Source organism: Lissotriton helveticus, chromosome 9 (assembly GCF_964261635.1).
Source record: "Lissotriton helveticus chromosome 9, aLisHel1.1, whole genome shotgun sequence".
NCBI classification, from domain to species: Eukaryota; Metazoa; Chordata; class Amphibia; order Caudata; family Salamandridae; genus Lissotriton; species Lissotriton helveticus.
Window position 1 is genome coordinate 737,657,568 of NC_136070.1, and position 25,518 is coordinate 737,683,085.

Genomic DNA, 25,518 nt, shown 5'->3' on the forward strand with positions numbered 1-25,518 from the left:
TCAGATCGTTCATGCCCTCTTTGGCCAGGTCGCTGGCAGTGAACAGGCACACTCATCCAAATTCTAAATGTGTTTACATCTAATATTCAGGGATAGTTATAGGTGTTTTCAATATTGTAACAGAGCAGGAGCACAGTAATAGTACTGCAAAATTTCTGTGATACCTTCTCATTTCTCATATGTAAGGTCCCGTTTTGGTCTAAAAGAAACTTTTCGATGAATATTACATGACACATAAAAACATAATTACTCTGCAAAATGGCTGTTATTGATTCTCACATATCAACTACATTAAAATAAATTAAAGTAAACCGTATTTATAACAATATTTAAACATTCTGTTTATGAATTATTCAAGGTCACCAGGGCAAGACTCGCAGCACAGACCTATGTCTATAAGGGTGGCCCCTTAAATGCTGGGACTCTAGGCCAGAGCCCACTTTGCCCATGCCTTAAAGCATCTCTGAACACATAGGCTCTAAAAATATTTAGGTCAGGCCATTGCGGCAGATTTAGCAGTATCTCGCAACAACTGTTTTTAAGAAAGAACATATTATACAGAAATACATATATACATATGGGACTTTATGGGAGTCCTATTCATCCATAGGTCTTTTCAGTTGTCATTTATTGTTTGCTTCCGACCAACACAGCACAGAATGGGGCAATGGGTTAATCCACTTCTGCCAATGGCTGAATTGACTGTAAGTGATGGCATTCTGGCATTCCCCATAAATTTTGTCCCTTTCTGTGCTAGGATTGTTTGTCCAACGCACCCTATTTATATTTATTTGTGTTCTATACATTTTGTTGATGTGTTTTCCTTTTTCGAAAGACCAACAGCTCCAAACAAACTGCTCGGACCCAGGCTGCGTGCTTCTGCTTGCTATTTTTAAAGTTCCACAGCAACACACAAGAGGGTATGCGCTCCTTTGGAACGCATAACAAGAATTTATTTAGTGTTAAAACCAGGGCACAAGTAGGGCTACATGCTGGTGGATGCAGTACACCCATTATTTTCACAAGGTGGACGCTGTCCATATGGCAAAGAAGTTGTGCCCCGTTGTTAAATATGCTGAACTCTCCCAGTGTAATTTACAAACATCGGGACACACTCAGGAGGTTGTATGACGTTAAAACGCATGCCATTACAACACCTGCCCTTACAACGCATACATTTACCCCGACTTGCTGTAGGGGTGTGCTGGAAGTTGGAATAGATACATTTTCTATTCCAACTCCAGTGCGTACAACAGTAGATAAGGTGTTGGAGTTAAATCCAACACCTTCTACCCACTGCTGCACACCTTTTTCGTTGCAATGGCATGCGATGTAATGCCATGCGTTATAACAGTTGCGTTATAAAGGCTGTTTCCCCACTCAGGAGTGCCTGCACAATGTCTGCTTTTGCTCCCAGCAACAACATGCAGACGGCGAGGCGGTCTTTCCTATTTTAGACTCTAGCTGAGCCAATAAAAAGGCAGAATTTAAGGGGTCATCAGACTGCCTTTTGTTGAAGTGTCCTGGCTGGGAGCTATCTGGAGCCTCACACTTAGCTGCAAATGCAGTGGAATAGAAACAAAGGCACACAGCTTGTAAGCACCTCAAACTTACTTAAGAGAGCATGCTTTTGACTTTGTTCATTCCGTGTATAATAGAGATATGTGTGCACTGTAAGAATGCCAAATGTATTGGCCTGTTACACAAAATAATAAATTAATTACTTCTATTTTTTTAATTTCTTTTATAGCACTACTTATCCCAATTCCGGGTGTCAGGGTGCTTTGCATCACACATACACATTACATTGACAATAAATCATACGAGTTTGTAAATAAATGTACACTCACCTGCCAACATTTTAAAAGAGGAAAGTGGGAGATTTTTAACAAATAAATGGGTGAATGATAAGACAGTGAGGGTTACAAGGTGTAGGAGTTACATATATTAGAGGAATTACAATGCAACTGCAAGAAACAAATGGATCTCTGTGTTAAAACCAATAACGCACTTACCTATGAACATAAAATAAAAAAATCTTTCAACTGCATGTTACATAATGTTCTTCACAGGAGACACAATAACCCTCTATGCTACTTTAACTCAAAACTTGGAATAGACAAAACACAGATCTTTCCAGCAAATACGTTAACCACCAGAGTTATCTTTAAATTGTTATTATTCCATCTGATTTACTTATTCTCCACAGCAGGTGCCGTAAACCCATAAGATATTTTTGAATTCAGACTTTGCAACTAATTAAGCAAAACAGATTTACTGTCATGTTTCTTCTTGATGCCAATTTCTTTGTGGCTGGGTCTAGAAAAAATAAATGTATAAGATGAGGGCCAGATTTTGCGTCGTGGTTGCATCACTTTTCCTGCACAACCATGATGCAAAATCTAATTTGGCATTTACAGTACCACATAAATCCCATTTGTGTGGCTTTGAAAAACAAACTAACGCAAGGAAACACATTGCCTTGCCTTGCATAACCTTGTGTCAGCTAGGCATTACATGGACAGTGCTTGGTCATACCCATGTATCCACCAATGTATTTTGGCGCATAGACTTGTTAACATAGGTTTACACCAAACTGGTAATTCTACCTAAGGCTGGTGTAATTTCCTCTTTGTATGTTTGATGCATTCTGCAGCACACATACAGAGAGGAAATAGTATCATGGGATAGTTTATGCATGGCTTAAAAAAAATACTAACGCAAGGCAACGTATTGCACTGCCTTGTATTACCGTGCGCCAGGTAGGCATTACAGGGGTAGTGCATGGGTGTTCGCATACATTCACCCATTCACCCATGTATTTTGTGTACAAACAAGGTACACAATCTTCTCATGACAGGTGCACTAGCTTTCTCCAGGTCAGCTATCGAGTCCCAATTCCCTGTCAAAGGATTGTGGTTATTCCCCTTTATGTGAGGCAACATTCCAGTTGAGACCCTCTAGTGTGTTCAAGTCTTAGATTATGGATAAATGGCCTCCACGCAGTAGCGTTTCAGTCAGAGCAAGTTGCCCTGATGCCTGGTGGCTCAGTATTCAGTCTTGCCCTCTCTTGCTGGTGTGAAGGTACAGAGTGCCCTGCGTCTGAGACCCAGTGGTAAGTAGAAGTCTGGATACTATGGTAGAAGCGGCAGGCGTCCACACAATCCTCCTCCTATGCGGTAAGCCTCGCTGAATTTGGCTGTAGGTCTTGGGTCCTTCTAGATTGTTGGATAGTTGAGTCATTGCTCTTCCTCCACAAGTAATAGCATGCTTCTCCTTCACAGCTGAACGCTTCTCTAGGGTAACAGCCCTCTCTCTACACCATGGCCCCCTCCTTGCAGGTGCACAAAGCCCATAAGGCTTAAAGGGATGTACCCCCCCCCCTCCCTTGACATGTGTCTCAGCCAGGGCAGTTGCTGCTCGAGCTGTTGTAGGCTCGGCTGGCCAGTGTCTGGAGTCTTATCTCTGCCACACACAAGTTTTTCACAGGTCTTTAAAATACCATTTACAACCCTGTGGAGCTGGTTAACTAGGATTTGTTTGTTTTGTTCATTGGTTCCAGTAGCCCCTAGGTCCCCACTCTGCCTCTTTTCTATTCCTTACATTTGCATTTTATGTTTATTGCCACAGTAGGAGAATGTATTTAGTGACAAGGCATCTCACGAGTAGGGATGCCAGCTTTCCAAAAGAAAAATACTGCCCATTTGTTTTTGTTTAGAGAGTCTGCAAAGGCCTCGCCTTGAAACTATATAGAGGGCTGCAAAAAAATGGAATGCATTCATTTGTAACATGACTTTTCTTTCTTTGTTTTATTTTATTTTATTAAACCTAATCAGTAATATTAAGTCATGGATCCTTATTGTAGCCCTAGAACACATTTTTTTATTTGTATTTGCTGTTTGAAGTATGCACAGATAAGTGATAAAAATACAGACTTTAGGCGATGTTGCTTATTTTTGTACTGACTGGGACATCAAATTACTGGTGGCAACCCTGATTAGGAGACTGAAAGTTTGTTGCAGGATCAGCAAATTACTTATTTCCTCCACCCTTTATCTCTGATTGCTGCCAACTTATCTGAAACCCTACGCCAGCCATCAATACAATGCTGAGTTACTACATGTGTTTTGGAATACATCCTGCATACAGACAACTCACTCCTCATTCTCAACATTCACCCTTCACTTTCACGCTCACCCTGCACTCACAGCGATCACACTGCACTCACACTGTTCACCATGCACTTTTGCCATTTCCCCTCTCCTACCCAGCACTCACATAAGCACACCACTCACACTGCATGCATACTCTACTCACTTGTCACTTTCACTGCTCACCCTACACTCACAGTGATCACACTGCACTCATGCCCCTTGCCATGAACTAACACTGTTCTCCCTCCACTTAACTTGCGGTCACATGAGCACACTGCTCACCCTGCACTCACAGTGATCACATTGCACTCACACCACTCATCATGCACTCATGCTTTTCACCCTGCACTTACACGAGGACACTACTCACCCTGCACTCATGTGACACTTCACTCACCTGTCACTCTCATTGCTCACTTACAATCTCACTCAAACAAGCACATCTATCACCATGCATTCATTCCTCCTACTCTGCACTTTCACCCGCACCCAAAGTTGTATGTCACATCACTAACCTGCAGTCACTCCCCTCACACTAATCTTGCACTGTCACATCACTTACTGTCACTCACACAGCTCAATCTTCACTCACACCTTCGCAAGCATCATTACTCACATCTACACTGACATGGGCATAGTACTCACCCGGCACTCACACCACACAAACAAGCACAGCACTCACCCTGCACTTCCTCCTCTCACCCTGCACTCACATGGACAAACCTCTCAGCCTGCATTTATACAGGCACTCTATTCATCCTGCCTGCACACAGAGACAATAGTCAGCTTAAACTCATAGGGACACACCAGTCACTCTGCAGTAACTCCTCTTACCATGCAGTCACCAGTAACTCACAGATCACCCTTCACTCTCGGCTCTCATCCTGTACCACACATAGGCACACAATTCACCCTGCATTTACACCGCTAACACACCCTCCACTTACTCCTCTAACTCTGCATGCATTCCGCTCACCCGACACTCACATGGGCCCTCCCCTTCCATTGCATTCATGCAGCTCAACTGACACTCACATCAGCACATTTTTCACCCTACACTTGCACCACTTATGCTGCACTCACTCAGACTATTCACCATCACCCTGCACTTACATGACCACACCTCTTACTCTACTCATATAAATATTAAACAACTCTCATGAATACACACATATGTCTGAAAAAGCACCCACAGAATCCCTGCTCTATCCATGGTACTAGATGCCTACTTAAATCCATATTGAACAATTGGGCTAGTGCAAGAGAGGAGAGTGGGCTGAGAATGTGGAATGCACAAGTAGGGAGACTATGGCTGAGGATTTGGGGTCTGGTGCTGGATTGAGGATCATGTGACACTTCAAGCCATTCCTGGATTTCCATTCATCACAATGCTTCCGAGACTTTCTTTTTTTTACATTGTAAGTTGGGTCTCAAAAATCCAAAAATGCAAAACGTTACTGGATAAAAGCAATGACTGCTGAAAAAGTCAAGCATTTTATAAGATCAGTTTGATGGTGTGATATTACATGTTAGAACACAGATTAGTTCATTTTCTTAACTGCTTGAGCTACAAATGAAACCATATATAAGCTCCATTTAGCTATTTAAAGGAAGTGCACTTTTCATTCAGATCATACTTGTAACAAACATTTACAGAGCAATATATTATTATTTTTGAAAACCGTATAGAGAATATGTTTTTATTAAGCTTCACTAAAAGGCTAGGCATGTATAGCAGAAACGGCGGGGCAAGCTTTCCCAACACAATAAAAGCAGATTGACTAATGGAATGGTGAGTGGCAGCGTGTCTACGTGTGACTATGACAGAGTACGAAGGAGTGCAAGAGTTATAGCGAGAATGTGTGCGTGAGAGAATGTGTATGTGTGTTATGCGTGCAAACATGCTGCTGTTCTGGAATACTGGAGGTTATTCTTGCTTTATGGACAAGGGCTTTAGTAGCATATGGATGAGAGGTTTTACATATGGAAAACTGCAGGCCTTCACATGCTTCTATGAAGACACCATCATTGGCTGTGTGGTCTCGAACTGTCTAACTGACAAAGTAGCTAACCCAGTCATACCCAGTGACAGGGACTCAGAACATGTGCCACCACGCCGGGAAGAAGTCGCTAACATGATGCATGGAATTCTTACCATTTTGGGTGAATCCATAGCAAAATGTTGGAACTGATATTTGAGGTAACTCTTGCCATTAGATTTCCTATACTCATTTTACAGGGAGTGCCAATGGCAAAATGCTGACCCTTGTATACCAGAGGGAATTTTTGGAGGTACCCATGACTGGCTGAAGTATCCATGGTAGATTTCTCTCATATTGAATGTACTCGTTGGCATAAGGGGCTCACCTATGATAAAATGATAACCTTGGTATAGAGGAAGTAATTTCTGACTCAAGACATTTAAAAAAGATTAGATCTACTCCTAATAAAGGCAAGGCTTCCCTAGTGCACCATGTAAGTACTGGAAATGTCATGAATGCCCTATAAGGGTCTGCGTCATTTTAGAAATTTGATCCCATCAATTTTAAGAAATTCTCAGGGGAGCGGTCTACTCTCCCTTAAATCATCTACAGGAAATCTGTTAAATAGTTTTGCTCACTGGAATTTGGGGAAAGTACCACACCCCACACTTCCATAGATCTTTTTCCTCATATAATGGCTATGAGGTTAGCTTTAACCCCATTTCAGGAAATGCTTGTACTGCCCCATTGCTGAGAGTAGGACTGGCTTAAGGGGGGATGCAACCGATGCAGGCGCACCTGACTTTGACTTTGGTGGGTGCACTGTGTTTTAAAAATATTTTTGGTTTGAATGCACATGAATTTCCTTGTGCATCAGGCAGTTTTCAGGCAAAAATAAAAATGTCAAGCTAACTCTGGTGATTAATGTTCCTACTAGTGAGAGTTTGGAATTTTGTCTAGTGCCAGTTTTGTCTCATCGTAAAGTAGTGCAGAGGGTTAATGTGCCAAGAACATGTACCATGCAGATCACAGAACTAAGTGTGAGTGAACTACGAGTAGCACTATAAAAAATGAAATGTACGTTAGAGAGAGGCTACAGAGAGATGAGGTGCAGTGTTGGAGAGAGATAACAAGGAAGTTCATGGAGAAGGAGGTCATGGAAAAGGAGAGTGCCAAAAAACACTGTTGTAACGGCCGCCACTGGCGCTCGTGCTGGCCTTGGCTGGGAGGCTTAGCCCCCTCGAAGTTTGAGTCTAGCTGCGTCCCTGCGTCCCTGCTTCCTGGTTTATGGGGTTTGTAACAGCACACACAAGGAGACGGCCCCTTGAAAATCACAGCACTGCACAGGGCGACAGCCCTCTTCTCGATAGAGTAATGCACCAGGGTGACAGCCCTCAATCATCACTAGGGTCCCTACCTGGCATACCGATGTCAAATGCAGCACACAGGTTTTCTGCATTCACTTTGTGCAATTCAGCCACTAAATAGACATCTCTTTATTTCTCCTATTTTGCATCAAAGGTTAATGTTTTATCTTTACTTCTTGACGCATGAGGTTACAGTGTGGCTGGCAGGCAGAAACCACAGGAAAGTCAAGTGTTAAGTGTATCCTATACATGACCTAGATTCTTACTATACATGGTACAACATTGCAGCCTATTAAATCAAACACAAGAGAGAGATTTTCTAGGATGACACAGTTTGGTCAAGCTGGGAAGCTGAGATTGATCTCAGGTTTTCTGCTTTCACATTGTTCATTTCAGCCATTAGATGGGCATCTCTTTATTGCTCCTATTTCTTCTGTAATACATCAAAGAGTAATGCTTTGTCTTTAATTCTTGGCACATGAGGTTGGAGCGTGGGTGGCAGCAAGGTGCCACAACTGTGTATTTTTCACTTCAACTAAGGACTGTTGTGCATAATCCTGCTTGCTCCTCCAAGACCCAAATATTTCAGTTTTATCCGGCAGTATCTAAATCTGCCACACCCCAACAAAAAATGATTTCCAAACATTTGAAATGATGCGCTTTATTTGCCAGTTCCAGCTGCTAAATGTTGAAGAGCTGTTATCCTTGAAAGGTAGACAAGTTACTTTTTTGTAGCTCCGGGAATTTGAGAACGCTGGATATGGCTGTATGTGCTCGGATTCCCCAAAATGGCTGGGGTGGTGGAAGTGACATCACAAACCCCTTGACATTAATGTCATTACAGGAAGAGACATCATGAGAGCCCTGACTCAGATCTTTTCCAGGAAGGAATGCCACATGAACAACAATTGAGGATTTGTGTTGGATAGTATCCTAAAGTAACACAAAGTTGTGCCATGCACTGCTTTGCATTATTTTGCATCAGGGGGGCATTCACTGGGTGGTGCATGGACTATCACATGCAATCACCCACGGGCTTTGACACAATTCCATATCTACAAACACTGGAAGACACACATTTCCTCCAAAATCTTATGCCTCCACAAGGCATGTGTAACAAGGAGAAATGTTTTAATCTTCCTAGTTTTTCCAACTTTGCACGTGTGCTGCATTGTACATCACTCATACAAAGTGCTAAAAACCTTACAGTATAGGTTTTGTACTTGAAGGCACGACTTCCAGTACCAAACCTATGCTTCAGAGAACAGAAATACCCTTGCAGCATGGTCAAAGGGTGTGTGCATTGGCGCATGGCTGCCAAAAGTGAGTAAGCACATGGGAAGAGAAAAATGCATCATATTTTCTTAGATATCACACATTTTTTTCTCTCTCCATTTGACGCAAGGCAGCACGGCAACTGTGGTGCAGCATTGCCTTGCATCAAATAATATATATACCAGCATTTGTAAAGCGCACAGCTACCTCCGAAGTGGTGTCCCGGCGCTGGGGCCGTCTGAAAGATTAAGCGAGCTATTGCCCAGAGTCACATGGTGCTGGGCTTACCTGCCGAAAGTTGTGGTCTCAATCTCAGACAATCTCACTTACTATCTGTCACTTGACTCTCACACACACATGTGTACACATACAGACACACTTGGTCACACATATGCATGCTCTCTCACTTACCCACACTTTTGCCTGCAAGCATGCATACAACACACATTTAAAACACTTTTACTTGCCACAGCTTCCACCAAAGGTCCTACGTGTGCTTTATTTTTTATTACACTAATAGTGAATAATAAAATATTATGCACTGTTAGCATAATTAAAAACAGGCAGACAATACAGAATGTAGGGATGCCCTAATTTTCTTGACACTGATTTTGCCTCATAGCTTAGACACCTCTGAGGCTAGTGATATTTGATATTTATGGGATTTTGTAAAGCGCGACTATCGCTCCGAAAGGAGCATCTTGGCGCTGAGCGTACAGAAAAAGAGACATTGTGATGAATGAATCAGATGGCGGCGAAAACTGAAGAGTCGGATTGCTGGAATACCCAGGTTTTCAAGAGTTTCCTGAAGTGGCTCTCAGTAGAAGCTAGCCTAAGGTTAACGGGGAGGTTGTTCCAAGTTCTTGATGAAAGGAAGGAAAAGGTCTTCCCCCCTCGCGTTTTTAACTTGAATCTTGGGATAACGAAAAGGTGGGTTCCTGAGGATCTCAGGCAGTGCGTAGGATTGTAGTACATAAAGTGCTTGGTAAAATACAAGGGACCTGTTTTTCTAGTGGCTTTAAATACAGTGAATAAAAGTTTAAACAAAATTCTTTTGTGAAGAGGTAGCCAGTGGAGGGTGTTGAGGGCTGCTGAGGCTGAGAACCTTCTGGGGAGTTTAAGAACGAGTCTGGCAGCCGCGTGTTGAACACTTTGCAGTTTCTTAAGGGTGGACTTCTTCACTCCTGCCATGAGTCCGTAGCAATAATCAAGTCGGGAGAGGACTAGGGCAGCCACGACTGATTTTCTGGCTGAGATGGGAAGGAAGTTGAAGAATTTCTTCAGTGTTCTAATAAGACTAAAACAGCACCCGGCAGTGATGCGAACATGGTCATCAAAGCTGAGGGATGCGTCGAATTGGATGCCAAGATTGCGTGCCGAGGAGACAGCACTCGGCGGGGCTTCTGAGTTTTTTGGCCACCAGTCTTTTGGGGAAAAAGACAAGTCTTTCCCTAGGGGTATGATCTCAGTCTTGGCGCTGTTACATCTGAGGTGGTTACTATTCAACCATAGAAAGACCTCGGAGAGACAGTTCTTAAATCTCAAGACTGCATCTGTGCATTTTTTATCGATGGTGATGACAAGCTGAGTGTCATCAGCATACGATGTAACGAGGATTCCGTGGGATTCTATCAGTGCAAGGAGGGGGGCCATATAGATATTAAAAAAAAGAGGGCTAAGTATGGACCCCTGGGGGACTCCTGATGTAATTGGACTTTCTCTGGAGAGGTAGGGGCCTAGTGAAACCGTTTGGGATCTATTGGACAGGAACGACGTAATCCATGTCAGCACAGTGTCTGTCACACCAATCTCGCGCATTCTGTTGATAAGAATGACATGCGAGATGGTGTCAAACGCTGCTGTTAGGTCAAGCAGAATGAGTACAGCCTGTCTCCCCTCATCCTGCAAGAACCTGATAGAGTCTGATAATTCAATCAAGGCAGTTTCAGTGGAGTGGCCGGGACGGAACCCTGATTGTTGGGGGTGCAGAAGGTGATTGTTCTCTACAAAGGTTTTTAGCTCGCCATATACTAGCTGCTCCGTGATTTTGCCAAGCGTGGGTAGTAAAGAAATTGGGCGCATGTTGGTGAGATCAGTGGGGGATTTGTTTTGCTTCTTCATTAAAAGCTTTACTATGGCCTTTTTCCAGTCATCGGGAATGATACCTGATTCGAGGGATTCGTTGATGATAGCGTTAATCGTAGGATTTACAGCCCCGATGAGATGGTGAAGAATGCTAGGGGGGCACGAGTCCGTGGGGGCTCCCGATTTGCAGGCCAAGATAGCCTTATGAGTTTGTTGAAGGGAGACTGGTGAGAAACTGCCGAAGAAGGAGGGAATTGTAACGGCGTCATGGGTGGTAGTAAGGGGTTGAGGGAAGTCTTTCTGAATGTTGGCGATTTTATCTATGAAGAAATCTGCAATTTGGTTGCATAGGGTTTGGGATGGAGGAATTTCAGGTACAAAGGCAGTAACAGGGGTCGAAAGTGGCAGCCTAAAGGAAGTCCAGTAATGGCTGTGCTAACTTACGCCAAGTTTTACCCTGCCAGGGTAAGGGTGCTCTTGTTTTTTGCCTTTCTCACACCTATATACTGTAGCAATGCAGCAAAGTTTGAGATGTAATGTATTATAATACATATACATAGGGTGGCTGTGTTGTCATGATGCTCTTAGGTCTAGAAGGCTGATGTAATTCACAGTTAGCCTGTGTATGGAATGGAAGATCATGTGTGTTTACTTAGGGCTTACTCCTTCAGGATGAGGTGACAGTGAATAGGTGAACAGTGTAACTGTAAACAAATAGGTCAGGTAGGTCATCTCCAGTGCATAATGTTGGCAGTGTAACATGTCTAGGATGCGCAAAGTTCTTATTAGCTAGTGTAGTCTAGTGTAGATCTGATTAAAGGCCATATATTGTGGTGTCTCTCGCTGTTCCTAAATTTCCCCACTTGGGTAGTCTTTCTATGAAAACTAGCAATATTTCTATATGAAGGCCAATATTCTCTCGAAAGTGCTAGTTGGAACTGGAATTGCATGTGCCATTTTTCTTGTGAGTTAACTTTATCACCGTTTGTTCGCATCCATGGATACTGGGTGATTTACACTTATTTTTATGTGGGTCTGATACCTGATAACTTTTACTTTGAAATTTACAGCAGTGGCAGCCGGCATGACTAGTGGGGTGGGGCATGGTGCGGGAATCAAAGGGAGTCGCGGGGGTCACGAGGGGGGTGGGGGTCGAGTGGGGGAGGGGAATTAAACTTACCTTGAGGCCTGGTCCTGTAACCATGCTCCTGCTCTCCTTCCTCCGACTTCAGGAACAGGAAGCAGGCAGCCAAGCTCCCTCCCTTGAGCCAATCAATGTGATTGGTCTAAGTGCTGTGACACGGCACTCAGCCAGGGGCTGGAGGGGTAGGCATGTTTTTCATGCAGGTGTATTGCAGCCTGTATGGAGAACAGGGAAGTGAGCATGACTGTTTTGGTCGGCCCGAGAGGGCCAACCACACAGTCATTGTGCATTTAAGAGTGGGCAAACTACTCCTTCCCTGCTCCACGAACAGAACAACCCCGCCGCCTGCAAAGCACCAGGACAAGGAGCATAAAATGATAATAACTCTAAATTATTATCATTTAATGTTTCTACTTGGCACTGCTTAAAAGCAGTGGGGTGACAGTCCTCTGCCATAGTGGAGGAGCTGCCACTGATGTACACTGAATTCTTTGTGTGGGTATTCAGGTTGTATTTATTGAAGGGTGAGCTGTCAGGTTGAATTGATGGATGTGAAGGTGGTTTAGATATGGTTATGCCAACAATATGTGTTTGAGAGATGTCTGCTGCTAAATGTGGAGGTGACATTTTGAGGGGGTGCAGTGTGTAATTTGTAAAAACCTAAATGCAGACTTTTTCTTAGGGTTCCATCTCTCAAAACCAGGGTTGCATAACCTTTTTCTTTCACTACCCTACACATGCTCATTGTGCAGGTTATTTTTTTCATCCCTTTCTCGGCCTTCATCATGGTTTTCCTATCTCTCTTTTTCTCCTTTCTTCCCTTTCTGTCTAGCTTTGAGATGAAAAATTAGCCCCAATCACCTAAAATGAGTGCAGGTGCCCACCACAGACAGACTAAGAAGTGGGTAAGGCTGAGTAATGATGCTTTGCATAAGAGAGCAATCTCACCTCTGGAGAGCACAAGCACCTAAAGCAATCACATCTACATGGACAGATGCTGAATATGGAATATTATGCCTGGCGTAGTAAGCTGGCGGTGGAGTTACTTTGTTCAATCCTTTGTTGAAGGATCCTTTATGCTGACAAAAGGCAACATTGTATTATGTGTAGCTTACAAAACCGTGAGTCTTCTGCCTATATCAGGTGTGTTTGCATGTATACTTGTATTGTGCACAAACTGCACTCATAACAGACCTGCTAAACATGTGAGAGGTATTAGGATCTGATGTCACGTTCTGTAACGTCATGGGTTGTGATACCACTTCCTGTGATATCACTTACATACTGCCTAACTTGGTTAGTCCCCCCACTTCTTTTTTAGGACTTTTGCCCTTGTTAAAACCATGCCTTTCAAAGAGGAAGGCTGTAATAGTTTTTTCCCAAAATATTTGAAGTAGTTGCATCCCTCTTCTTGTCCTCCTTTTCTTCCCTGCTGGCTTTGCTTCCACCCCTCCATTGCTCAACCAGTCTCTGTCAAACCTTCTCTTTCCTCCATCTCTTCCCTCACATTGCGTCCTGTCTCTCGCCTGTCAATAACAAAAGTTGGTAAACGTTTGACAAGCTGTTTCCACCCAGTTGTTTCTGCTGTTCTCAGGGCGTTGATTCCCTGGCTCTCCTCATGCTCCTACAATGTACTCGTACATTAAGAATGCCCTACTTTACTCGGCTGGCCAACCAACGGTTTGGTATGCGTTGAAAGCTGGGCTCAGAGGTGAAACATTTGGTTATGGCTGGGGTAAACAAAGCCAACAAAAGGAGCGAATGCTGGATTTAATCGAGGAGTTATAGGAAGCAGAGCGGGGACATATGCAAGTGGCCAGAGACAACGAAGACACTAAGGAATCACAAACTAGGATAGCATGTTGCAAGGCTAGGATTAATGGGATCTGGTGTCATTTAAAATGTACAAAGAGGAAAGGTATGAATATGGTGTGGCAACTGGTTGATGTTTAGCTCAAAGATTGCGGGTCAGGCAAGCAGCCCAGAGAATTGAAATGCTGGAAGATGGGAAAGGGGGCGTGGTTGAGACTATGGAAGGAATATTGGAGGTGTTTCACTCCTATTATAAAGTGCTTTATACACAAGACAAAGTTGAGCAGGCCAACATAGAACAGTGTTTGCAGACATTAGATTTACCTGGGCTTGGACAAGAAGAACGAGATGAGCTGGAAGTCCCAATTACAATGCTAGAGTTGGAGGAAGCATTGGGCTCACTATCTGGGGGGAAAGCGACAGGGCCAGATAAACTCCTGTTGGAGATAGATTGTATACTTTTTTCTATCATAAAAGAAGATATGCTGGTTACATTTCTAGAGGCCCAGGCGGGGAATCCACCACCCTCTTTGGACAATGCCAACATTGTGGTCTTCAAAAAGAAAGATAAATCAGCGAGGTTTCCTGGGTCATATAGACCCATATGATTAATAAACGCAGATGGTAAGGTGTACTCAAAAATTCTTGCAACAAGGCTGGCTCAAGTTATTTCCCCGTTGGTCTTTAGGCACCAACACGGTTTTATACCAGGCAGGAGTACGGTTAACCACTTAGACAGGGTGATTGCAATGATAGCTAATGCACAGCAAAAGCATATAGGAATAATTTTATTAGACGCTGAAAAAGCGTTCGACCGTGTATCATGGTCGTTACTCTGGGCTGTAATGCTGAAGATGGGGGTTGGACCCCGTTACATAACATCTATACAAACTATGTATAAAAGACCCCAAGCTAAAATATGCACAATGGGCAGAGAGTCATCCTTTGTATATATTACTAAGGGAACAAGGCAGGGGTGTCCTTGTTCGCCCCTGCTCTTTGCTATCTATATTAACCAGTTGTTATTATTGTTGGAAACAACCAATGAAATTAAGTCAATGGTATGCGGGCAACATCAAGTGCGTGTCCTCGCTTACGCTGATGATATAGCTGTAGTAACATCAGACCCAGAGCAAGCGGTTAGGGATATTGAGAACCTGACTCAGAAATATGGCGAATTAGCCGGCTAGAAGTTGAACCCAGATTGTTTGCACTGAAGGACTCTGTCCTGGAGAAGCACATGTTATGCGAGAAGCCAGATATCTGGCTATAAAAATTAGGATGTCACTCCAAGAGGTTGTTGAAGTCAACTGGGCAGACATGGTATCTTCGGCTCGGCGGCAATTGGAAAGGTTTGAGTGCCTGCACTTGTCAATGGTAGGGAGGTGTAATGTGCTCAAAATGTATATACTTCCCAAGGCAATGTATTATTTTAGGACTGTTCCTCGTGAGTCAACACGTCCTCAATTGTTACAGTTACAATCCCTTGCTGTTGGTTTATTTGAGGTCAGAAGAAAGCTCGCCGTGCTTCGAAGTATATGACGCTACCATTAGAACGGGGGGTGGGCAGTACCAAACTTCATATTTTATTACTTAGTCTGCCTCTTTCAAAATATGCAGTATCTGGTGACTGGGGCGGTAGTACAATTAGCAGAGGCGCCCAATAAATATCAAATGCTGATGGAGACTCAGGCCAGTGAGGCCTTATTTAAGTTTTTGGAGCCTAGCTACTTCAAGCGAATGCGTTTTAAATTTTTTAATACAGCCTATAAAGCCTGGAAGACACTATGCAAATTTGTATCAATAAGCTGTATACATTACCATACACCTCTAAACTCTATAGAACTATTCCCCGCTATTTTTTGGGATGCCTGCACCAGAGAGATTTTCAGTGCCATGTGCGGGGACGTATGGGAGCCTTCCTACGCACACAAGCACTGTAGCATCGGATGGCTCCCGTTTGTCCGACGAATGCCAGTGATTAAAGCTGTTCTCTGCAAGGTGAGCCCACCAATGGGCAATGATTGGAATTAGAATGGTCAGGTTTGTTTACCTTTCATAAGGAGAATATTTACTAAACAACTGACAATGGACTGGGCCAGTGGAATGGTGTGATTCTGTGGCATGATTATGGCTTTACCCCACTTGGCACATAATTTACCATATAATCTGCAGATTTCGAAAAAAATGGTGGGGAAAATGTACTTATAAGTAACACAGTGCAGCAGCCAAAGTTAATGTGCTCCATTATGCAAAAGGAAGAAAGGAGGACAGTGCCAAATCTAATAGGATATGGTTCTGTCCCAGCAAGTGCTCCAGGTGCCATGCAATGGTAGTGAGTGGGCTGCAGTGGAATTCCTTCTTACCTCCTGCTCCAATACATAGTCTTTCTTCTAGCATCTATGGTAGATGAAGTGGAAATGTACCTTTCTCTAGAACCGTACTGAAACATTCCTAAGATAGGGGACCCAAAGGGGCCTACTTCGATTTGTACAGACCATTTGATACCATTACTGGGCCAGGGGCTTTACTGGGCATCTGCGAATGAAGCACCTAACTCATCTCATTCATAGCAGAAAGTTCAAGGGTTTTTTGATTCTGTAAACAGCTAACAGAGTATCCCTCTAGAACTGGGATATTTTTTGCTACCCTAGAATTGTGGTCAACGATTAAGGACTCATATTTTTCAGTGACCCTGGCTCATTCACCTATTAGAGACCAACATGCCATGCCAACCTTAAATGCCAGAGCCGGCTTCAGCTTATCTCAGGAGTACTGATGTGTTTGAAGCCTTTTCAGTGTTGCCAAAGTTCTATATTTAGTCTTCATACTGTCCAAATTCCCCAGCCAGAGCAAGATTAACCTGGATTTTACTGCGAATGAAGGTTGGTAGTGAATGCATCCTTTTCAAAACAGAGCTTTTCTTTGTTTCTTGAGGGCAATTATTCCACTATGTATGATGCTAAGTTACTTCCTGTAGCATTGTATAGGCCCTTTTGTCATTATGAGCCACTGATAAACCAATGACCGTTGGCTGCAATGGCAGTCTGATCAAGCTAGACCATCAATCTCCAAAATAGGAGAAAAGCATTAATTATTGGCAACAACCTACCTGCTCAAATTTGTAGTCATGAACTCCAACACAATAAACTCTGGCACCATTGCTGCGGGCACGATCAGCCTTCAAAACACAAAAGAATAAGAAAGTTCAAAAGAAGCTACTAATGCCAGCACCCTTCATATGGAAACAAATAGTTCAGCCTCTCACTCACCTGCTCCTCTGCGTATGATGGCACCAGGCCGTCCAACTTGCCATCGGTCAACGCAATGATTACACTGGAAGTGGTTCGACCTCCGGCCTTTTCAATTTGTTCATTTGCCTGCAAAGAAAAGTAAATTCTTCATGAATGCCACAGCCTTTCTGTATGTCCCCACCGCATCCAAGTAGGAAGATACTTTCCATCAAACTAAAAGTGGCAGTTATCCCGAACCCGGAAGTGACATCTCGTCCCTAGCCTGGATTTTCAGGCCCCTGGGGACCTGCCCCAGATGTGAGGTCACATCCAGGTCACATGACTGTGTGGGTTATGTGACCTGTGGGGATTGCCGCATGGTATGTGACATCACCTTAGCAAGGAGGCCGGTCATGTGGGGTGTGACCTCAGCTTAGTCATGCGACCTGTGGGGTGGTCACGTGAAGTGTGACATCACTTTAGTCATGTGACTGGTCATATGGGTGTGACATCACTTTAGCAAAACCAAAGGGGAAGATGGACGGAGTGTTGAACATTGCAAGCACTCACCCCCAGTCATCTGATCTGGGTTTAATCCATCATCATTCTTTAGCTCACTCCGCCACCCCAGTTCAGACATGGCTATGTGCCAAAAGCAAATCAGTCTGACCCTGTGCCTCATGGGAACAGTCCAGCCCGAACTGCCAAGCCATGTCTTCCCTGGACCGGAAACAAGCATCTTGGGACCGGTTTCTGGCTAACATCACTTTAGTCAGCAGCCTAGTCACGTGGCCCTAGCGGGATGCAGCAACTGCATGCTCGAATGCAGCCTTGCAATGTACAACGCCATAGGTGTACATCTTATGTGGCTTTATAGCAGCCCTATAAGTGACATAAAGTTGATGTAGGAACCTTTAAGCAGAAAACCTGCCTTGAGGCCTAGAGCAACATGCTGCCCTTTAATACTATTAGGGTCCTTACAGGTTACACTTCAGCTGTCTTCATTACAATCCTCCTGAGCGGCTGGGTGCAACAAGCCTGGGCATGTCCCGCCTTCTGTACACCCTGTTTTTATGCATGGTCTTGGTAGGTGCGATTTTTCTTTTCAGGCGGGAACAAATTGTGCCCGATACTTGTAATATACATGCACACTTGGGAAAGAGAGGGAGAGTGAAAATGAGAGGCAGATGCAGATGGAGAGGGGGAGAAAGAGAGGGAGGGAGAAAGAGAGAAATAGAGAAGGGGGGAAGTGGAGGGAGCAGGAAAAAGAGGGAGAGAGAGGGGCAGAAACAGAGAGACAGAAATAGAGACAGAGAGAGAAACAGAGAGTGAGAGAGAGAAAAAAAACTGAGCAAAGCTATTGGTATGGTTGGCAGTACTTTTATATGACAAGCCAGGGGGGCTCAGAGCTCAGCTCTCTCCCGTCTCTCCCCAGGCCTGCAGGGCCTCTTTTTAAAAAAAAATTCTTTATTAGTTTTATTTCTCCAAACCATTAGAGCATGCATAAATACGATCATACAGCATGTCCACCTCAACCGGGGTGGTGTATGTTTCCACAATAATACATGTCAGAATGTAGACTGCATGTCACATCCATGGAGATTCTGCTATCATCAGTATTCTCCTCCTCTTTTCGCACTTAAACATAATTCAAACAGTAATGAACTCTCCCCCCACCACCCTTCCAAACCCCCCTCCCTTCCCCCCCAATTCCCCCTCCCCGCAGGGTCCATATAACTTGAGGTCTGTGCATCATAATATTTATCTTGGGTCACCGTGTATGTCTCCCCTTTGTCCTGAGGCCTCCCCCTCATAGAAGACGTCTCCCCTGAGCTTTCCGGTGTAGGTTGGGATGCCTGTCCCGCTATCTCCTGAATCAGCGCTCCCCACGCCATTAGGACCTCGGGCAGTTTATCATCCCTCCTGGTGTTCCGTATGTGTCGCTCCTCAGCTAAAGCCCACTCCCTTAGGTCTGTCCTCCATTTTGCTAATAAAGGTCCTTGCTGGGTTAGCCAATGGATTGCAATACGCCGCTTGGCTATAACCAGGCCCAGCATCAGAAATCGCCTGCTAATCTTTCATTTAGGATCTTGAGGAATCAAGCCTAGGAGACAGGCACGTGGGTCTAGGGCAATCGTCCACCCCGTTATCCTGGTCAGATCCTCGAGGACCGCTACCCAGTACGTCTGGATCGTTGGGCATTCCCACACCATATGCAGAAAATCTGCCTGATCGTTGCGACATCTAGGGCAATGTGAATCCCTGGTGATATTGATTGCCTGGAGCCTCCTGGGTGAGCGATAAGCCATATGTATGATATTATATTGGATTTGTTCCGTACATTCTCGTGTATTTTTTCCCAGTCTCACGTTGTGACCTCCTGCAGACACACCTGCTGCCATTTGTGTTCTATCTTTAGGGGGATAGTCTTATTATCTTCCCTCAACGACCTGTAGAGGTGGGCAACAAACTCTCTTTCCCCTGCCATAGTGATCATGGTGACCAGGGTTTGGGTGTGCCTCGGAGCCTCTGGAAACTAGAGCCATAATTGCTGCGCTGTTGCCGCTATCTAAGCGTATTGCAGAAATTGCCCTGGTCCCAGCTCAAAGGTGGTCACCGCCTCCTGATAAGTGATGAATTCATTGTCCAGGTAGAGGTCCGACAACATCAGGCAGCCCCCCTCCTTCCATTTATCCGTAGACATAACCTGGTCTATTTGAGCAAAGGGTGGCATCAGCCAGAAGTCCAACTCTGGGGCAAACGGCTGTTCTCGGAACAATCGTCGTACCACCCGGTTCGATATTGCAGCCAAAAGCCGCACCAAGGGAGGGCAGTGTCCTCGATGCCCCCGCGCCCACCACAGAAGCGCTCACAGCTGTCGGTCCTCATATGTACCTGCCAGCAGGGATCTCTCCCTAGAGGGATCCGTGTCCAACCAGGCTATTGCATGTGCAGTTGGGACGCAAAATAGTAAAGTTCTAAATCTGGGTTCTCTAAACCCCCCTTTGCCCTATCTACATTTCATGACCTCTAGACTTATCCTACATCGCTTCCCATTCCACAATAATAGGACCAGCAATGCGTCCAGTTCCTTCAATACCCGGTGCGGAAGTTCAAAGAAAGAACCCTGCATTGTGTATAGATATCGAGGTAGGACCACCATCTTTATTAAGGCAATCTTTACCATTAGGGAGAGTTTAAGTATGTTCCAGAAGGCAATACTACCCTGAAGACCCCAGATTATCCTTCCCATGTTATTCTGATAAAAGATTGTCGCAGTCCTTCCAATCCATATCCCCAGATAGCGAAGTGTGTCCTCCACCCACGGAAGTCCCATCTCCGAGTGTTGGGCCCCCTCCCAGTTGCTCTCCAATCAATCAATCAATCAAAGCATTTATATAGCGCACTACTCACCCGGAGGGTCTCAAGGCGCTGGGGGGAGGGGGTCCGCTACTGCTCGAACAGCCAGGTCTTGAGCTGCTTCCTGAAGGCGAGGTGGTCTTGGGTCAGGCGGAGGTGGGTCGGAAGGGAGTTCCAAGTCTTGGCGGCCAGGTAGGAGAAGGACCTTCCTCCTGTGGTGGCTCTTCGGATGCGGGGGACGGCGGCGAGGGCGTGGCTGGTCGATCGAAGCTGGCGTTTGGGAGCGTAGAAGTTGAGGCGGCTGTTGAGGTATCCTGGGCCTTGGTTGTGTAGGGCTTTGTGTGCGTGGGTGAGGAGCCAGAAGGTGATTCTCTTGTTGACCGGGAGCCAGTGCAGGTCTCTCAGGTGTCCGGAGATGTGGCTGCGGCGGGGGATGTCCAGGATGAGTCGTGCTGAGGTGTTCTGGATCCGCTGGAGTCTCTTCTGGAGTATGGCGGTTGTTCCGGCGTAGAGGGAGTTGCCGTAGTCCAGACGGCTGGTGACGAGGGCCGGGGTGACCGTCTTCCTGGTCTCGGTGGGGATCCATCGGAAGATCTTACGTAGCATGCGCAGGATGTTGAAGCACGACGAGGAGACGGCGTTGACTTGTCTGGTCATGGAGAGGGAGGAGTCCAGGATGAAGCCCAGGTTGCGTGCGTGGTCTGTGGGTTTGGGTGCGCTGCCCAGGGCGGGGGGCCACCAGGAGTCGTCCCAGGCGGAGGGTGAAGATCCCAGGATGAGGACTTCCGTCTTGTCCGAGTTCAGTTTCAGGTGACTGTTCGTCATCCACTTGGCAACGTCTGTCATCCCTTCGTGTAGGTTGGTTCTGGCGGTGACGGGGTCGTTGGTGAGGGAGAGGATCAGCTGGGTGTCGTCGGCGTAGGAGATGATGTTGAGGTTGTGCTGGCGTGCGATGGCTGCGAGGGGGCTCATGTAGACGTTGAAGAGTGTTGGGCTGAGGGAGGAGCCTTGAGGGTCGCCGCAGATGACTTCGGTGGCCTCCGATCTGAACGGGGGGAGGCGGACTCTCTGTGTCCTTCCGGCAAGGAAGGAGATGATCCACTCCAGTGCCTTCTCCTGGATTCCGACGTTGCTGAGGCGCTGTACTAGGGTACGGTGGCAGACAGTGTCGAAGGCCGCGGAGAAGTCCAGGAGGATGAGGGCTGCTGTTTCTCCGTTGTCGAGCAGGGCTCGGATGTCATCGGTAGCTGCGATCAGGGCGGTCTCGGTGCTGTGGTTGGCCCGGAAGCCAGACTGCGAGAGGTCGAGGGAGTCGTTCGTCTCGAGGAAGGCGGCCAGTTGCTTGTTGACGGTCTTCTCGATGACTTTTGCCGGAAACGGGAGCAGCGAGATGGGGCGGTAGTTCTTGAGGTCGGTGGGGTCGGCTGATGGCTTCTTAAGTAGGGCGCTGAGTTCGGCGTGCTTCCAGCTCTCCGGGAAGGTAGCGGTGTCGAAGGAGGTGTTGATGATGTCCCGCAGGTGGGGTGCGATGACAGCGTCGGCCTTGTTGAAGACGTGGTGAGGGCAGGGGTCTGTCGGAGATCCGGAGTGGATGGAGTTCATCGTGTTGACGGTGTCTTCGGTGCTGATCGGGGTCCAGGCGCGGAGGGTGGTTGTGGGGGGCGGTGGTTCGGTCGTGGCGTGCGTCGGTTGAGTGCTGAAGCTGTTGTGTATGTCCGCGATCTTGTTGTGGAAGTAGGAGGCGAGGGAGTTGCAGAGGTCTTGCGAAGGGGTGATGTCGTTGTTTCCGGCGTTGGGGTTGGAGAGCTCTTTCACGATGTTGAAGAGTTCTTTGCTGTTGTGTGCGTTGTTGTCCAGTCGTTCCTTGAATGCGGTTTTCTTGGTGGCGTGGATCAGTTGGTGGTGTTTTCGGGTGGCGAGCTTGAGGGCAGTCATGTTGTCCGGTGTTGGGTCTCTGCGCCAGGTTTTCTCGAGTGCTCTGCAGTTCTTCTTGGAGCTCTTGAGTTCGTCGTTAAACCATGGTGCTTTCTTGCTGCCGGGTCTGCTCGGCGGGGTCTTCAGAGGGGCGAGGTCGTCTGCGCAGTCGCTGATCCATTTCGTGAGGTTGGTGGCCGCTTGGCTGGGGTTCGTTGTGCTGGTGGGAGGGTTCTTGCTCAGGGAAGTAGCGAGCTGGTCTGCAGTTATCTTGTTCCAGCTTCTGTGGGGAACCTGTTGCTGGTGATGGTGGAGCATGGTTCTTCTGAAGCTGAAGTGGACGCAGCTGTGGTCTGTCCAGTGGAGTCCCGTGGCGTGGCTGAAGGCGATGTCCTTGCTGGAAGAGAAGACCGGGTTGAGTGTGTGTCCGGCGTAGTGGGTGGGGGTGGTCACCAGTTGCTTGAGTCCGAGGTTGGCGAGGTTGTCCAGCAGGGTGGTGGTGTTGCGGTCGTTGTTGTTCTCCAGGTGGAAGTTGAGGTCCCCGAGGAGGATGTAGTCGGCGGAGGGGAGGGCGTGCGGGCTGATGAAGTCGGCGATGTCTTCGCTGAATTGTGTGCGTGGTCCCGGGGGTCTGTAGATGAGGGTGCCTCTGAGGGTGGTCTTGGGGTTGACGTGGATCTGGAAGTGCAGGTGTTCGGCGGGTGCGAGGGTATCGTCGGTGTCGGTCGTGATGCGGATGGTGTTCCTGTGGATGATGGCGATGCCTCCTCCTGTCTGGTTGACGCGGTCCCTCCGGATGATCTTGTATCCTTCCAGGATGGTGATAGCGATGTCGGGCGCTGAGGAGGCGTTCATCCAGGTTTCCGTGAGGAAGGCGACGTCAGGGGCTGTGGTGTCGAGCAGGTTCCAGAGCTCGACGGCGTGTCTGTGGACGGAGCTGGTGTTGAGCAGGATGCACTTCAGGTGGGTGCTGCTGGAGTTCGGCTTGGTGGGTGCTGGTGTAGCGTGGGTCCGGTTGCAGGTGAACTTGCAGGAGTGGCAGCTGAAGGGTCCGTGGGTGCGTCTCGGTGTTGCTCGGTAGCAGCCCGGGGTTCGGCCGGTGTTGAGTGCGTTGAGTTCGGTGGCGTTGTAGGTCCGTCGGGTCGGCTTCCGTCGGTGGGGGCCAGGGGTCCTGGCACTGGGCGCGGGCCAGGCGCGGACGGGCGCAGACGGGCTTACCTTTGGCGCACCTTCGGCGCTCAATCGGTGCTCCCGCTGCGCGCGTCCGCTGCGCGGTAGCTCTGGGGGCGTCATAAATCAGGAGCCGGGAGGGCGGGTCAGCTGGGTAGCGGGAGCGGGTCGGCCAATGGGTAGCAGGTGGGCGGGGCCGCAGGGGGGCAGCGGCGGGAAAACAGCAGAGGCGGGCGGCTCAGCGGTGGCTGGGTCGCTCAGGGCAGCGGCAGCAGGAGACGTCGGGAGCAGGAGGGGTGACCCGGCCTGGTAGAAGGCACAGTGGTCACTCCTGAAACACGCGCTGCGGTCCCCTTAAATCAGGAGCTGGGAGGGCGGGTCAGCTGGGTGGCGGGAGCGGGGCGGCCAATGGGTAGCAGGTGGGCGGGGCCGCAGGGCGGCAGCGGCAGGAAAACAGCAGAGGCGGGCGGCTCAGCGGCGGCTGGGTCGCTCAGGGCAGCGGCGGCAGGAGACGTCGGGAGCAGGAGGGGTGACCCGGCCTGGTAGAAGGCACAGTGGTCACTCCTGAAACACGCGCTGCGGTCCCCTTAAATCAGGAGCCGGGAGGGCGGGTCAGCTGGGTGGCGGGAGCGGGGCGGCCAATGGGTAGCAGGTGGGCGGGGCCGCAGGGGGGCAGCGGCGGGAAAACAGCAGAGGCGGGCGGCTCAGCGGCGGCTGGGTCGCGCAGGGCAGCGGCGGCAGGAGACGTCGGGAGCAGGAGGGGTGACCCGGCCTGGTAGAAGGCACAGTGGTCACTCCTGAAACACGCGCTGCGGTCCCCTTAAATCAGGAGCCGGGAGGGCGGGTCAGCTGGGTGGCGTTAGCGGGGCGGCCAATGGGTAGCAGGTGGGCGGGGCCGCAGGGGGGCAGCAGCGAGAAAACAGCAGAGGCGGGCGGCTCAGCGGCGGCTGGGTCGCTCAGGGCAGCGGCGGCAGGAGACGTCGGGAGCAGGAGGGGTGACCCGGCCTGGTAGAAGGCACAGTGGTCACTCCACTCCAGTTCAACCGCGTAAAGCTGTGATTTTGTTTTATTAATGGAAAGCCCGGAGGCAGCTGCAAACTGTGACAGTGCAGCCATCAGGGTCGGTAATGACTGAGCCAGCCGTTTCAGGTATATCAATGCCTCATTGGCGTACATCAATACGACATGCTCCGAACTCCCCACCTGTATGCCCTGTCCTTCGAGTACCCCGCGGAGATAACAAGCCAGTGGCTCCATAGCCAGGGCGAACAGCAATGGGGAGAGCGGGCATCCCTGCCACGTCCCCCTCTCTATGGTTAACACCTTAACTGCGCTGAACGTTCCATGCTAGTGCGGAACGTTCTATTGCGTGGGCGGGGCCGCAACGGCCAACGGACGTGCGCAGCACTCCAAAGGTAGTGCACACGACGGCCGTTGGCCGTCGCCAGCAGCCATGAGGTTAAGGTGTCTGATACGTATCGTCCCGTGCAAACCCTTGCCACCAGTCGAGCACAGAGCAACTTTATCCAGTTAACAAACCCCTCCCCCAATCCCATTTTTAAAAGTACCTACCATAGATAGTCCCATCTGATTGAATCAAACGCTTGTTCGATATCAAGGAATACTAAGGTGCTCTGTTGGGCCCGTCCCTCCAACGATTGCATGACGTGGGCGAGGCGGCGAATATTCTGCAGCGTATTCCTGCCCTGTATAAACCCAGATTGTTCCTCGTGGACCAGCCGCTGAAGATAGGGGAGGAGCCTACTTGCCAATACCTGGCTAATGATTTTAAGATCTACATTCAACATTGAAATGGGCCTTTAAGATCTGGGGAGGAGGGGATATTTCCCTGGTTTGGGGATCATTACTATCAATGCTTCCCACATGGAGTCTGGGACCATTCCGTGTTCATTGGCCTCCGCCGCGATGTCTAGGAGTTTGGGGATCAGGACCCCGCCATATTCCTTATAGAGTTTGGCTGTTATGCCGTCCATCCCAGGGGACTTTGCAGTCTTCAGGTGG

The 25,518-nt window shown here is 47.7% G+C and overlaps 1 protein-coding gene across 1 annotated transcript in view; it reads right to left on the reverse strand.

The window, feature by feature from the left end:
• The window catches only part of ANTXR2 (ANTXR cell adhesion molecule 2), a 552,370-nt gene that overhangs the window by 363,075 nt on the left and 163,777 nt on the right, over positions 1–25,518 (reverse strand). Inside the window, exons 5-6 of the mRNA XM_078660866.1 lie at positions 17,092–17,199; positions 16,932–17,000 (exon numbers count right to left, since the gene is read on the reverse strand). Coding sequence (XP_078516992.1) covers positions 16,932–17,000; positions 17,092–17,199 — 177 coding nt within the window. The remainder of the gene's footprint in view (positions 1–16,931; positions 17,001–17,091; positions 17,200–25,518) is intronic.